General features: G+C 43.3%; 1 protein-coding gene across 1 annotated transcript in view; it reads right to left on the bottom strand.

The window, feature by feature from the left end:
- The window catches only part of LOC124612643 (protein slit), an 814493-nt gene extending 799299 nt beyond the window's left edge, over nucleotides 1-15194 (bottom strand). The window contains exon 1 of the mRNA XM_047140944.1: nucleotides 15129-15194. Coding sequence (XP_046996900.1) covers nucleotides 15129-15148 — 20 coding nt within the window. The 5' untranslated portion in view covers nucleotides 15149-15194. The remainder of the gene's footprint in view (nucleotides 1-15128) is intronic.
- Nucleotides 15195-16292: the final 1098 nt, after the last annotated feature.

The raw sequence follows: 16292 nt of genomic DNA, 5'->3' as shown, positions 1-16292 counted from the left end.
AACGTCGCAGACAGGAAACCGTTCTATCTCTCAACAGTGATCCATATTCTGGAGCTGTGCTTGAAACTTGAGGTTTCTTATATTGATTTTAAAATGAGTAAAGCAAATTGTCAGCTAAAACACACTTTATTAAGTACGAAAGAGAATCTAGAAATTATGTGGCTAGGTAGACATCAGCCAAAAGATTTCTCAACTCAGTGTAAATAAGAACAGAACTTCCAGCAATATATCTTCGTTAACACTGACTGGTCGAAAGCAAAGTTATTTTGTTTCTATTGTGTGTTGTTTGATGGAGGATTGTGGACAACAGATGGCTGTCAGGATCTAACGCATTTACGTAAACGAATTAAGAAACATGAGGAAAGTGGATTGCATTAAGAAAATTCTTGTAAATACAAAATGTTCTGCACCATTAATATTGCTGCTCAGATTGAGTCAGCGTATAAACTGTAGATTCAGAAACATAATCAATTAGTTATCACGAATAGAAACATGCTAAACACAGTAGCAAAGTGCTTAACGTTTTATGGAACTGATCAGTTAGCATTAAGTCTCCCAATGAAAAACGGGAGTCAGCTAACAGTGTTAATTTCTTAGACATGTTATCTCTTCTTGGAATACTTGACACAGTATTAGATAAGCTCTAGTTCTTCCATCTGTAAATACACATCGCACACTATACAAAATGAACTTTTAGACTGTATGTATCAAGATTTCATTGAACAAATGATTAAAGACATTAATGCTGCCACTTTTGTTTCTGTACGGTCAAGCGAAACCACACATATTACCTGCAAAAGTGTGGTTGTCACTATACCGCCGTGTATGAAGCGAAAGAAACCTGCTGAAAGGTTCCTTTCCTTTGGCATGAATGATACAAATGAAAGTTATATTACACTACTGGCCATTAAAATTGCTACACCTAGAAGAAATGCAGATGATAAACAGGTATTCATTGGACAAATATATTATACTAGAACATACATGTGATTACATTTTCACGCAATTTGGGTGCATAGACCCTGAGAAATCAGTACCCAGAACAACTACCTTTGGCCGTAATAACGGCCTTGATACGCCTGGGCATTGAGTCAAACAGAGCTTGGATGGCGTGTACAGGTACAGCTGCCCATGCAGCTTCAACACGATACCACAGTTCATCAAGAGTAGTGACTGGCGTATTGTGATGAGCCAGTTGCTCCGCCACCATTGACCAGACGTTTTCAATTGGTGAGAGATCTGGAGAATGTGCTGACCAGGGCAGCAGTCGAACATTTTCTGTACCCTGAAAGGTCCGTACAGGACCTGCAACATGCGGTCGTGCATTGTCCTGCTGAAATGAAGGGTTTCGCAGGGATCGAATGAAGGGTAGAGCCACGGGTCGTAATACATCTGAAATGTAACGTCCACTGTTCAAAGGTGCCGTCAATGAGAACAAGAGGTGACCGAGACGTGTAACCAATGGCACCCCATACTATCACGCCCGGTGATACATCAGTATGGCGATGACGAATACACGCTTCCAATGTGCGTTCACCGCGGTGTCGCCACACACGGATGCGACATCATCATGCTGCAAAGAGAACCTGGATTCATCCGAAAAAAAAATAATGTTTTGCCATTCGTGCAGCCAGGTTCGTCGTTGAGTACACCATCGCAGGCGCTCCTGTCAGTGATACACCGTCAAGGGTAACCGCAGCCATGGTCTCGGAGCTGATAGTACATGCTGCTGCAAACGTTGTCGAACTATTCGTGCAGATGGTTGTTGTCTTGCAAACGTCCCCATCTGTTGACTCAAGAGTCGAGACGTGGCTGTACGATCCGTTACAGCCATGCGGATAAGATGCCTGTCATCTCAACTGCTAGTGATACGAAGCCGTTGGGATACAGCACGGCGTTCCCTATTACTCTCCTGAACCCACCGATTCCATATTCTGCCAACAGTCATTGGAACTCGACCAACGCGAGCAGCAATGTCGCGATACGATAAACCGCAATCGCGATAGGCTACAATCTGACCTTTATCAAAGTCGGAAACGTGATGGTACACATTTCTTCTCCTTACACGAGGCATCACAACAACGTTTCACCAGGCAACGCCGGTCAACTGCTGTTTGTGTATGAGAAATCGGTTGTAAACTTTCCTCATATCAGCACGTTGTAGGTGTCGCCACCGGCGCCGACCTTGTGTGAATGCTCTGAAAAGCTAATCATTAGCATATCACAGCATCTTCTTCCTGTCGGTTAAATTTCGCGTCTGTAGCACGTCATCTTCGTGGTGTAGCAATTTTAATGGCCGGTAGTGTACAACAGTTCGGAACAATTCCGTTATAAAGTTATTCATTTTTTATCTGGGCCATACCAACGAAAATGAGCACCAGCCACCACCGTCTCATGATGAGGCTCCACACCAAACAGGAATCCGGGGCTAAGTTAATTTCCCCAATAATCGCCGTAAAAGTAATATAGTCTGTTTTTATTTACGTGCGGATTGTGCAGATGTGTAACCCAATCTGTTTCGTATTCGATGCCAGCGGGGGCAATTAACGTTTCTCGTCATTTCTGGAGAGCAATGGGCGGCCGTTAATTGCGCGGAAAGTGCGGCGCGGGACAGCCAAAGTCGCCGCCGCGGCTTCCCTCGCTAGGGCGGGCCGTGTCGCGATGCTAGCTGTCGCCGGCAGAGGCGCTGTATTTCAGCTCACCGGCACCCGCCGCCAGCGCCGCCACTGTGTCATTAATTGGCCGGCTTCAGCCGCAGAACGCCGCCTCGCCGCTTTCAGCGCGCGCCCTCGCCTGTGAGAATTTAATAGAGCCTTTCCCCGCTACGGCTGCTGCGTCTTGCGCGCCCCTCCCCCTTTGTCCCCAGGGAACGTTCCCGGGACAGCCGGGCCACCTCCGCGACGCACCGTGTCCCCGGCGCTTTCCTTTCCTTGGCTCCTCTCACTCGGAGCGCGCGAGCACAAAGCACAGGACGTGGGCTTTTTGCATTTGCCAATGCCGAGTGGTCGCTCTTGAGTGCTCGAAAGAAAAGATGAAAACGGTTCCCCTATGCTTCTTCGCGAGACTCTGTCGCCCCCGGGGTCTGCGCGGAACGTGCGTGCCATACATCCCCCCCTCCCCCCCCCCCCTCTCTCTCTCTCTCGCTCTCTCAGAGCAATCCGTTTCCTGTGGTGCGCCACGATTGTCTCTCCTATGCCCAGAACGAAGTGATTGGATTAAAAAGCGTGTAAAAAAGGGATGTAGCCGTTCGCCCCTACCGTTCAGTCAATAGGGTGTTCGGAAATTCCCGATACCAACTTTTAGGATTTGTAGACGGGACTGAGTGCATCCTATTCTGAACAGGAACGCATCTGCTGAAATGTACCCTTTCCGTTCTACGACGGCTTCACTTCAGATGTGTAACGCTGAAAGGGTCCTGTAGCCACCTTTCATTAGTCCGAGAGCCCATTTTCACTAGCATTTCTCTTTCCTTTCCTTGTTGATCTTTTCTCATAACTCTCATAGTGGTGTGATTGAATGAATGTGGTTGTGTGTCACGCTGCTAGACGGTGGCGTAGTCTGCTGCAGAAAGTCTGCGATAGTGATACAGATTCAGCAGCAATTGTACGCCTACAGAATAGCCAACTCTCGTAGTGGTCAGGGCAAAGAGATTTGCGCTACTTGTGAGAAATCCGCCTGCGTTAGGTTGGTGGCGGAAATGGCATCTTTGGGTTTCCCGGGCCACGCGGAGCGTGGAGGAGGCTGGAGATGAAAAAGGGAGGCAGTCTGCAGCCGGTACGGGAAGCGTCCACAGCTGTGTTCCAGTCGAAGGAGGGTGAGTTAGACTGACCGCGTGGCGCGTTGTTACTTGGCGAGGGGAGAGTTGTTAGCTTTTGGTCTCGCTTTTCAACTCTGAAAGATTGCTTTCCTTGTCGCAGCAAGGGATACAAAACTTTGGCAGATTTTTCTTTTAGCGAATTTCTATAGCACACTGGGATCCACCGGAAGAACGCCACACAAAGGTGTCGATAAGAAGTGAGCACTCGCTTCTGTATGAATGTCTGTTTGCCTTCAGCTGTGCCTGTATAAGTTTTCATTTTTCTAAATATTAATAGCTTTGTCTTCTCGTAAATTTTCCTTGCTTTATGTATCTTTCGTCCTTGGGGAGCCGACCACGTGGTTGAACATTAAAGTTTGTTGGGCTACCGTCATCACTAACTGTCCGGTCTCATGTTTGTTTTAAAGAACGTTCATGATTGTGTGATGTGATATTGTTGCCACTTGGCCACGGTAACTAGAAATTGCGTCTCCACAAACCACGTCGGCACGCGGGTGTACTGCGAAACGTGTACCGTTTCACGAGTTATTGCGATCAGGCAACAGCAGTTGTATGAATGATTCAAAACTATGATTTTAAGTGAAGATTATAACGGTGTATGTATCGATGCTTTTCTTTAATGTTTTAGGAATTAATGTTATCAGGAATTGTGTACATGTCTCACATCCACATCTTAGGAATAAATGATTTTATACACAATTTTCTCTTGCATTCCGAAGTTATGTTTTCGCACCTAAGCCACTCGTCTCGTAGCTTTCCTGTTAGAACATCCAAAGCGTTTCCTTTCGCACAGGTCCAGTGATTAGTTTCCCCTTTTATTTTAAAGAAAATGCTTTAGATTAAGTATTATTTTCCGGTTTGTTGCTGGGAGCTGATCTTCTGCACAGTGTTCATGCATGTGCTATTTTATTTTAAATGGTCGATTCTCGTGGACAGTGCAGAGGAAATACTATTAATTACATCGCATCCCCTATGAACGATATCACGACGTACGTATTTTTATGGTTTTTGGTCTGTGATCAAATTAATTTATTTTCCGACTCGGCCAAACTTTGATTAGTTGCATGGTTAGAGTCGGTGGCGACCCTGATCTTCTCACGTTAATTTCACACTCAATAAGCATTTCCATTCCCACTCTTAACGTAATAACCCGTAGAAACAGGTTAGTTACAACGCGTCCACGTCTTCTCAGTGAAAGAAAAAAGTCTCAGAGCTACTTGACCTGGTGTGCAATAGGGTAGACAGGATAACGTGTACTATTTCCTCTGGGGTCGTATGCAAAGTTTAATTTACAAGGTTCCTGTAGAGACAGAATGGATGTACTGGCACGAGTTCTGGCCGCTGCACTAGAAACTGAAGAGATACCAGGTTGGATGGAGAGTGTGTACCAGAACATGCTTCGTAGGTACAATGTCTGTAACAACGTCGGTGGTCGCCAATCCAGCCACTTTTGTAATGCATCAGTACTGTTCTGTACGTAGTCTGTGTTCTTTTCTGTTTTGGAATAATATGAAAACATAATGTTTAAGTGTTAATACAAACAAATGTATTTAAGTGATAAAAGAATATTTCATTATGTTTCTTTTAGAATTATTATATTATAACGATACTGTGTCACGCCTAATACAATTTCTCAATCTGAAGTGGATGAGCTAAACATTTGAATTGAAACCGTCGTAGAACGGAAGCGATACGTTTCCAGACGTTGGTTCCTACACAAAGTTCAAAATTGGTTCAAAATGTTGAAATGTGTGTGAAATCTTATGGGACTTAACTGCTAAGGTCATCAGTCCCTCAGTTTACACACTACTTAACCTAAATTATCCTAAGGACAAACACACACACCCATGCCCGAGGGAGGACTCGAACCTCCGCCGGGACCACCCGCACACTCCATGACTGCATCCTCTTAGACCGCTCGGCTAATCCCGCGCGGCTCAAAATTGGTTCAAATGGCTCTAAGCACTATGGGTCTTAACATCTGAGGTCATCAGTCCCCTAGAACTACTTAAACCTAACTAACCTAAGGACATCACACACATCCATGCCCGAGGCAGGATTCGAAACTGCGACCGTAGCAGCAGCGTGGTTCCGGACTGAAGCGCCTAGAACCACTCGGTCACAGCGGCCGGCCTACACAAAGTATTCCATAATTACTCCCCTCTACACATCCTAGAAGTCTGTAATGGGAATTTACGAACAACATGTATACGTCGAAGAAGCTACGGCGGAAATAAATATTCCACAGTGGGATTAAAATTCAAGGTAAAAGGATGTCATGATAAGATTCGCTGATCACAGAATATGTATTGAGAGTAAATCAAAGAAAGACGTAAGTAATGAGAATTAGCAGAAATAACAGCGAGAAACTTAACATCAGGATTGAACTTAAGGAATTCTGCTACATAGCGAGCAAAATAACCCATGATGGACGGAGCAAGAAGGAAAGAAAATGCAAACTAGCTTTGGCAGAAAGGGCATTCCTGGCCAAGAGAAGTTTACTGGTATCAAATATAGGCCCTAATTCGAGAAAGAACTTCCTGAGAATATACGTTTTGGAGCACAGCAATGTATGGCTGTAAAACATGGACTGTGAGAAAACGCGGAAAGAAGATAATCGAAGCCTCTGAGAGGCGGTGCTACAAAAGAATGTTGAAAATTAGGTGGACTGATAACGTAAGGAATGAGGAGGTTCTCCGCAAAATCGACGGGGTAAAGAATAGATGGAAAACACTGACAAGAAGAAAGGAAGGGATGGTAGGACATCTGTCAAGACATCACCGAATAACTTCCATGGTACTAAAGGAAACAGTAGAGGGACACAGGGAATGGAATACATCCCGCAAGTACTTCAGGGCGTAGGTTGTAACTGCTACTCTGAGGTGAACAGGTTGGTACACGAGAGGAATTCGTGGCGGGCTGCATCAAACCAGTCAGAAGACTGATAACTTGAAAAAAATGCCCTCTATGTTAGATTAGCACTTACACTCAACATCCTCAGTTATCGGAACGCGTAAGAGAGCATGCTACACAAAATACACACATCAAAGAAAGTTTTCCATCACCCCTGTTCCCAGAACTCCTGAAGATAGACTTTGACGGTGGACACTGTATCAAAGACACAGTCCCTTTGACTGTTCAGAGATGTCACTAAACCCGCCCAAAGATGTTAACAACCATGCATGAGCAGCGCCTATTAGACGGAGGGGGTCCGACAGCCGATCACTTCCAGTCATTCCACCAGGAAGGAGGTACACGGCTCGTGTTGTCTATAGTTCAACCATGCCTAGATGGTCAATACCGCGGTTCGATCGCGTCCGCATTTTTACTTTGTGCCAGGAAGGGCTCTCAATCAAGGAAGTGTTGAGACATCTCGGAGTGAACCAAAGCGATGTTGTTCAGACATGGAGAAGATAGAGAGATTCAGGAACTGTCAATGGCATGCCTCGCTCAGGCCGTCCAAGGACTACTACTGCAGTGGATGATCGCTACCTACGGATTATGGCTCGAAGGAACCCTGACAGCAACGCCACCATGTTGAATAATGCTTTTCGTGCAGACACAGGTCGTCGTGTTACTACTCAAACTGTGCGAAATAGGCTGCATGACGCCCAACTTCACTCCCGACGTCCATGGCGAGGTCCATCATTGAAACCACGACATCATGCAGCGCGGTACAAATGGTCCCAACAACATGCCGAATGGACAGCTCAGGATTGGCATTGAGTTTTCTTCACCGATGAGTGTCGCATATGCCTTCAACCAATCGTCGGAGACGTGTTTGGAGGTAACCGAGTCGGGTGAACGCCTTAGGCACACTGTCCAGCGAGTACAGCAAGGTGGAGGTTCCGGGCTGATTTGGGGTGGCATTCTGTGAGGTCTACGTACGCCACCGCTGGTCATCGAAGGCGTCGTAACGGCTGTACGATATGTGAATGCCATCCTCCGACCGATAGTGCAAACATATCGGCAGCATATTGGCGAGGGTTTCTTCTTCATGGACGACAATTCGTAGCCCCATCGTGCACATGTGAATGACTTCCTTTAGGACAACGACATCGCTCGACTAGAGTTGCCAGCATATTCTCCAGACATTAACCGTATCGACATGCCTGGGATATTTCCAGAATGAGATTTTCACTCTGCAGCGGAGTGTGCGCTGATATGAAACTTCCTGGCAGATTAAAACTGTGTGCCAGACCGAGACTCGAACTCGGGACCTTTGCCTTTCGCGGGCAAGTGCTCTGCCAGGAAGTTTCATATCAGCGCACACTCCGCTGCAGAGTGAAAATCTCATCCTGGAAACATCCCCTAGGCTGTGGCTAAGCCATGTCTCCGCAATATCCTTTCTTTCAGGAGTGCTAGTTCTGCAAGGTTCGCAGGAGAGTTTCTGTAAAGGTTGGAAGGTAGGAGACGAGGTACTGGCAGAAGTAAAGTTGTGAGGACGGGGCGTGAGTCGTGCTTGGGTAGCTCAGTTGGTAGAGCACTTGCCCGCGAAAGGCAAAAGTCCCGAGTTCGAGTCTCGGTCCGGCACACAGTTTTAATCTGCCAGGAAGTTTCATGCCTGGGATAGATTGAAAAGGGCTGTTTATGGACGACGTGACCCACTAACCACTCTGAGGGAGGAGGAGTGGGACAATCTGGATCAACTTGATGAACTTATGGATAGTATGCCACGATGAATACAGGCATGCATCAGTGCAAGAGGACGTGCTACTGGGCATTAGAGGTACCGGTGTGTACAGCAATCTGGACCACCACCTCTGAAGGTCTCGCTGTATGATGGTACAACATGCAATGTGTGGTTTTCATGATCAATACAAAGGGCGGAAATGATGTTTATGTCGATTTCTATTCCAATTTGCTGTACAGGTTCCGGAACTCTCGGAACCGAGGCGATGCAAAACTTCTTTTGAGGTGTGATTACTATAGAGATGGTAGACGCTAATCTCAGGCGTTTTCAATTGAAGCGGCCACAAACATCGATAAATGAACCTCAGTAGAGAACGCCTCGTAGATGCAGTCCCAGAACATAAATGTAGCCCTTAATGTATGCCTCGATATGTTGTAAATAGTTCTTGATCGTAATTTGCTAGCAAATAACAACAACAGCGTTATGCGAGGCTAGCAGTAGTAAGGAAAAATATGTGCCCATATTACTAAAATATATTAAGTTGTAACTAGTGAAAAAATAAGTAACGTCAAAAATTAAGATCACTTCATGACGAACAAGTATAAATTAAAAATACCGTGCTGTGACCTAACGTGCCAATTATTTATACAATGTAAATACACAGTACAAATGTAAGAAGATAATATGAAACATTAAAATGTCACTTCCCACTAAATGTGAATAAAATATCGTGAAGCACAATAATAATAAGGGTCACAATAAAAAGAAGTGTGAAGAAGGATATAAAATCATTTATTTCCCTTTCTAAAGTTCTCTGTATATTTATTTGACAACAGCTGCATTAACAAGCTGTTTCTGCTTTATTGTAAAATTATTATACTCAACTCTGATATTCAATTTACTAAAGAGTACGGCTTTTACTACACAATAATCTCGACTTATATCTGACTGGCTAACTGACATCATGCTGTTAGCTGCAGGCGCAGCCTTCAGTATTTAAGAAATAGCTGCGCTGCTCTCTCCAGCAGCTGACTGTCGTCATTTAGCGGTTCCTTCTCCGTGTACAGCCATTCTCAACATTGTATATCCATGTATTGTAATTTTATAGCTAATTTTAAGTTCTTTCTGTGTATCTCTCTAATTCATATCTTGTATCATATTACAGGTTTTTTTGGGAGATAATCGTCTGATGCTCGAAACCGGTCACCCTGTAGTAAAGGTGCCTTTGCGATCTAGACTGTTTTGTAATTAATTTCAAATAATCTGTTTTGATTGCTGACTTTCTCCAGGAAAGTTTTCAACAATAATTAACCTAAAAAGTCTACAGTTTCATGTTATTCTTACCATAGTACTGCTGTTGTCAATGCGATGTGTCCCACCTCTCGGACAATTAATACTCAAACATTTCACGGTAATCATTTTCTTCAGAGGGATACAGTAAAATGTTCACTGTGTTGTTGAAACTGTATTCAATTTGACTACGTTTAATTATTAGATTCCGTACAATAAAACTGCATTTTGAAATCGATGACAGTATGTTGATTTTAATTTCTCATTACTCTGGAGACGTTAGATATAATGTGGTGTATCATGCTATGAAGATACAGAGCTTGGAAATATTCTGAAAGGTAACCTTCATTGTTATTTTTAAACCGGGCAATCTTTTACCACCTTGCTACAGCAAGCTTCTACATATGCACATATGACTACTTTGTGTTGCGGTTTCCGGCGCTCATGGAGAACAAAAATCAGGCGGTATTTATCCTCCCACATTAATTAATATGAACGTGAAAGAGTAATTTCAGAATGAAAATTATGACTCGCACTTAATTTTGGTAATTAACGGACGAAACATTGTTTTTGTTTCAAAAAGTGGAGGAACTGGCGGTTCAGGCTCGTAAATATGGCCCACTTAATTAGCGGAGGAGAAATTGCGCCGCGTCCACGGCGCTGTCAGAAAGCCAACTCTGGCGAGCACCGCACGGCCAGAAGTTTCGGCCCCAACGGTTTTTGCAGAACAATTTCGCTAACTATGGCTCGGCTCTCTGCGAGTCAGGGAAGTTTCGCGATATATGCGGAGATTAAATCTGGCTGCTAGAGAATTTTTCTTTTCCTGTTTTATGTATCAGCCCAGGACGTATGTACGCGATACGGAAATGCTTTTTTGACTCCATTATTTCGTGTTGGCGACGCTACTGAGACTCCAGTGATCATACAATGGAGTGAAGAGCAATAGAGGGAACACAGTGGTTGAGGGGTATCGTAAATTATAAAAAAGTTGGTGAAATACTTGGAGGTCCAGGTTGAACTTTCAGTACTGAATTGAAATCTGGGTATTTTTTTTCCTATCAAAGATAGTTTCTGAGTTATTGCAACTTCGTTTCTTTATATTTCTGATAAGTTTCAAGATACATCAAATACAATTTAAAAAAATCTTTTTATTAGGTAAAAAAATAAATGTCGTGTGATTAGGGTCTCCTGTCGGGTAGACCGTTAGCCGGGTGCAAGTCTTTCGATTTGACGCCACTTCGGCGACTTGCGCGTCGATGGGGATGAAATGATGATGATCAGGACAACACAACACGCAGTCCCTGAGCGGAGAAAATCTCCGACTCAGCCGGGAATCGAACCCGAGCCCTTAGGATTGACGTTCTGTCACGCTGACCACTTTTTTTTTCCAAATCTCATTTTGTTCGCTTTTGTTCGTTGCATCTGCTCGGGGCGGACGTCGTAAGATATCCGTTTAAGTTCGTTATTGGTCGATTAACTCAGTTTTTTTTATTGCAGAGGGCAGCTAACCCTCTGACCGAACACGCTGAGCTACCGTGCCGGCACCACTCAGCTACCGGGGGCGGACTTTTATTAGGTTATCATACAGTATTATCATAGTATCTGCTTCGTGTCGTTTAATTTAAATGAACATTCCCAGAACACTGTGTGACTTTTTTGTCTCAAATCATAATGCAAGATTAATTCGGTACCTTTATATAATATCGTCTTTTAATAGCAAAAATGTCTTTATTGGATCTTTAGCCATGTTTATCTGATAGGGCAATACAACCCTGGGGAAGTAGTCCAGGGAGCCCATCACTTGTATCTTCAGAGAATGGTGGCACCCCATATCCTGCTGACTTTCTTCAACCCTGACACTCAACATCGCTTTATTTTTGGTACTGGTAGCTCGTTTTCTTTCGAGGAAGTTTTCTGTCGTCTTCTTGAAATATACCCAAATTCTCATTTGTGTTTAATGTCCAACGTGCTTCGAAATGTTCATTGTCCTAAAGCTATAGCAGCACGAATATCGAGCGAGGTGGAGGAGTGGTTAGCACACTGGACTCGCGTTCGGGAGGACGACGGTTCAACCACCGTCCGGCAATCCTGATTTAGGTTTTCCGTGATTTCCCTAAATCGCTGCAGGCAAATGCCGGGATGGTTCCTTTGAAAGGGCACGGCCGGCTTCCTTCCCTGATCCGACGAGACCAATGAACTCGCTGTTTGGTCTCCTTCCCCCAAACAACCCAACCCACGAATGCTTCTTCTTTTATCTTTGCTGCTGGAAGGCGCTACCACTTTGTGCCAAGTGGCGGCAATAGAATATTTTCCCAAAATACCAGCCTACCGGAGTGGCCGAGCGGTTCTACGCGCTTCAGTCTGGAACCGCGCGTTCGCTGCGGTCGCAGGTTCGAATCCTGCCTCGGACATGGATGTGTGTGATGTCGTTAGGTTAGTTAGGTTTAAGTAGTTCTAAGTTCTCTGACTGATGGCCTCAGATATTAAGTCCCATAGTGCTCAGAGCCATTTGAACAATTTGAACCCAAAATACCAGATTTTTCACATTAAATTTTTTATTCTTTGCGTTATCAGCCTCCGCTCAGTCCATTCCTCTTCCTTGTAAAGAAATTTCCTGCCTTATTTAACTCATCGCGAAAGGAAACATTCATCCTTCGTATTGCCTTATTTGCTCCCCCGATAACGATAATTAGTTTAAATCTGTCTCACAGTTTCCAGTTGTGTTCATTCAACTTCACTGAACTTAGCATACCACCTAAAACTTTATAACAGTCTCTAGTAAAAGTAGATGGAGTACAATACTAGAGCTGAGGCCATTTTATTTGCATTGTAGATAAAAACGTCGTCGAAACTTATTCATCACGCATCCATTAAAAGTCTTCAACCCTATGAACTGCTCTCAAACGTAGCCCCAATAACGAAATTCTATTTCCAAACTCGAGTTTCCCGTGGAAAACGTGTTCGGAATCACCACTTTCATACCAGAAGTAAGACCTTCGTAAATAATATTATTATTTTATAGATACAGAAGTAATATTGTATCATTATTGTTCTGAAGATGGTACGCCCTCCTTACATATTTATTTTCTGTTTGCTTTTATCCTTTCATATAGGCAGAAGCGCCAAAGAAACTGGTATAGACATGCGTATTCAAATACAGAGATACGTAAACGGGCAAAATACGGCGCTGCGGTCGGCAACGCCTATAGAAGACAACAAGCGTCTGGCGCAGTTGTTACTAGGGCTATTCGGAAAGTAAGTTCCGATTGATCGCGTAATGGAACCCACTTTGAAAATTAGAAATATTTTATCTGCAACAGTTAGCTACAGCTTCCAGCCACTGCTCTACGGTGTCACCACTCAGACTTAGACATTTGTAATAGCGTTGTACCAACTTCCAATACCCTCGTCATAGAAGGCAGCCGCCTGTTCTTCCCGCCAATTCTCTGCGCTCATCTATAGCTTGTTTACTGTGCGAAAATGTTGTCTTCATCAGGCGAAATCTCTCGACTGGACCTCATTCTTGGCGGGAGACACTATTTTCTACGCATCTTTATGTGCTCACCATGCACTCAGAACTGAAAAGAGCGAAGTGATGCAACCGACAGGCATACTAGAGACACTGTCGAACACATATGTGTTGTGGACTGACAAGACAGCCAGTCCACAGTGACGGGTAACCGAAAGGCACGCGCTTAAAACCCACGCAGGCTGGCGTGAGGTCTGAAACAGGATACGTAATGAATGCTATAAAGAAAAGTACGTAGCTTCTGGAATACTTAACTTTAATCCATCATTTGTATACATCGTTCTTGATGAGACATGCTTCATACGATAACTATCAATTGCTATGGCGCCTTGCTAGGTCGTAGCCATTGACTTAGCTGAAGACTATTCTAACTATCTTCTATGCAAATAAACGAGGTTTCGTCAGTGTTGCATCGCTAGCTAAGTCGTCCGTACAACTGGGGCGAGTGCTAGTTAAGTCTCTCGACACCTGCCGTGTGGTGGCGCTCGGTCTGCGATCACTGTGGCGACACGCGGGTCCGACATGTACTATATGGACCGCGGCCGATTTAAAGCTACCACCTAGCAAGTGTGGTGTCTGGCGGTGACACCACAATATGTACAAAGCTTTATTAGATTTTTACAGTGGTTTCCATTTCTTGACTGATCGGAACTAACTTCCCGAATATCCCTCGTAGATCGGCTACTGCTGCTACAACGTCAGGTTGTCAAGTTTTAAGTGAGTTTGAACGTGGTGTTATAGTCGACACCCGAGCGGTGGGACACAGCATCTCCGATGTAGCGATGAAGCCCTCGTATTCATGTAATATGTTCTCAGGCAACTGGCCACGGCAACTCGAGCTTTCTACGATTACCTCCAATATATTCAAGAGGAACTGAAGAAAAAGTTGGAGGTATTCACCAAAAGCTTGACTTTTATTTGTAATTTGTCCTGGCCAAAGATTCGAGAATACTGAACATGGAGATACCACCGTAATCTTCAAATCAAAATATTTGGAACAAAAACTTGGTAAAAATGAAATAAACTTGCAAAGAAAATTAATGAACATTAGTAATACTCAGTAAAATGTTCTGAGGATATAAAGAAAAATTACCACTGATGGTGATAAGAACAATCCATCAACGAAAGTATCCCAGAAGACCTAATGAGCAACAAAATACATTGGGCTGTTTCTCAATGGGATAATAAAATCAAAATAATGACCAAATATTCAAGAAAAGTGTAATCTCATAACTGTACTTCCTGGAAAAGAAATGGGAGTGACTGCAAGCCCCTGGTGTATCTTCTTTCAGTAATTTTCTCAGTTCATCGACAAATGTTGTATTGAGATTGTTATACAGTGTAGCGATATAACTTAATGACAGGGAAACGGTTCTCTCTGCAAGGATAGTGAAATTACTGAAGCTGAATACCAAAAATATTTATGACTTGTCACGTCACTTCAGTCGCTTAGCCGTATACTTCTACACCGAAAATGCACACATATCACAATGCAATTTAGTGCAGATCACTGAAAGAAAGTCTGTTATTTCTGATTATCTTTCTTACAAAATTGATTTGTAAGCCCTGCTAGTTAGCAGCTCTTCGTTCTTTCTTGGTGAACGCATATGTTCATTATAACGACGTAGAGAGATGAGGAAACATGATTATAAGCTCGTCGGATAGCTATCACAAATATAAACGTATTTGTAGGTTCCCCATATTCATCTTAAGAGCGATGTGCAGTACTACTGAAAGGCATCTTCTCTGTATCGACAAAATTACTTAGAGCTTTCTTATTAAGAATATCTAGTAAATATTCTTAACAGCTGTACAGTTTATTATAAGATAGTCTAGAAAATAATTCTAGTTTTACTTACAAGATCCGAAGCTTCCCCATGTCCTCGAAGTCCGTCTCGAAGATGACCGTCAAGTTGTTTCCTTGAAGATCTCTGAAACACAAATAACAAAAAAACTCAGTATACAAATTGTAATAAATCCGTTTATGTTAACAAAAACATGATGAATTTGGCGATTATTGTTGAATGACGCAGTTTTTCACGGAAATAAGGTAGTATCAAATAGTTCAGACTAGAGACGCTTTGTCACCGAGAATATGAAAAAGCAAAGATATGAATAAGAGGACACAATGGACTATTTATTGTACTGAAGTAGTTCTTTCATGCATATCGTAAGTATTAACGAGAAAATCGAAATATAATCATCAGCGGAAGCTTATGAAACTTACGACTTAGTAAGTAATTGAGTTATCGATCTCCTGCTTTGGTTTTTGTACGACGTCCAAGAAGAGGTACGAATCTCTGACATGAGAGAACCGAGATGTCAACTTCGAGCTAATGGTAGAAAATAATTTAAGCAAATAAATCAGTGTCAACAAGTGTGCGTAGTGTTATTTCACGAAACAAAAGCCCACTAATCACGTTGGTTATTAGGGGCAATGAACTCAAACAATAAGACAATTTAGAAAGCCTTTTTGTCGTATAAATAGCGACCCGGCCCGGCTAAGCGAGGGTAGAGTTAAGTGTCTACAGCTAGAAGACTTATTAGGCGTAGCTTTATGAATAAATTTCACGTTAAGTAGCTGAATATCATCCTTTCATGTAACTTACAGGATATAAGCAGCACAGAGCAGGAAATCTGTCTGAAGACTTGAATGTAATATGTTCCATATGGAACCGCCGTTTGGAGTGACACCCGATGGCAATGATGGGAGCACACAATGGCGTAAGTAGTATATGTTTACAGCCAGCATAAATATTGTACGTGAATCATGGGCGCATGTGTGTGAGTGATTCAATATGTATCGTAGGCTGGCTGATACGACACAAATAAAATAAAAAATAAGAAACACACGTGATGTACATGTTTAGCTCGTGTTACAGCAGTCCTCTTGTGAAGCTTAGCATGCACTGTTGACACTCACTGGAGCAATTCTTTGTCGTGGACTTTCTCGACGTGCCATGCAAAGAATCGTTTCCACATCTTGGTTTGATTCACCGAAGGGAGGAAGCTAAAGTTGAACC

Source organism: Schistocerca americana, chromosome 4 (assembly GCF_021461395.2).
Source record: "Schistocerca americana isolate TAMUIC-IGC-003095 chromosome 4, iqSchAmer2.1, whole genome shotgun sequence".
Taxonomy (NCBI): Eukaryota; Metazoa; Arthropoda; class Insecta; order Orthoptera; family Acrididae; genus Schistocerca; species Schistocerca americana.
Note: the sequence above shows the minus strand (reverse complement) of the source record. Positions and strands in the feature narration are given on the sequence as shown.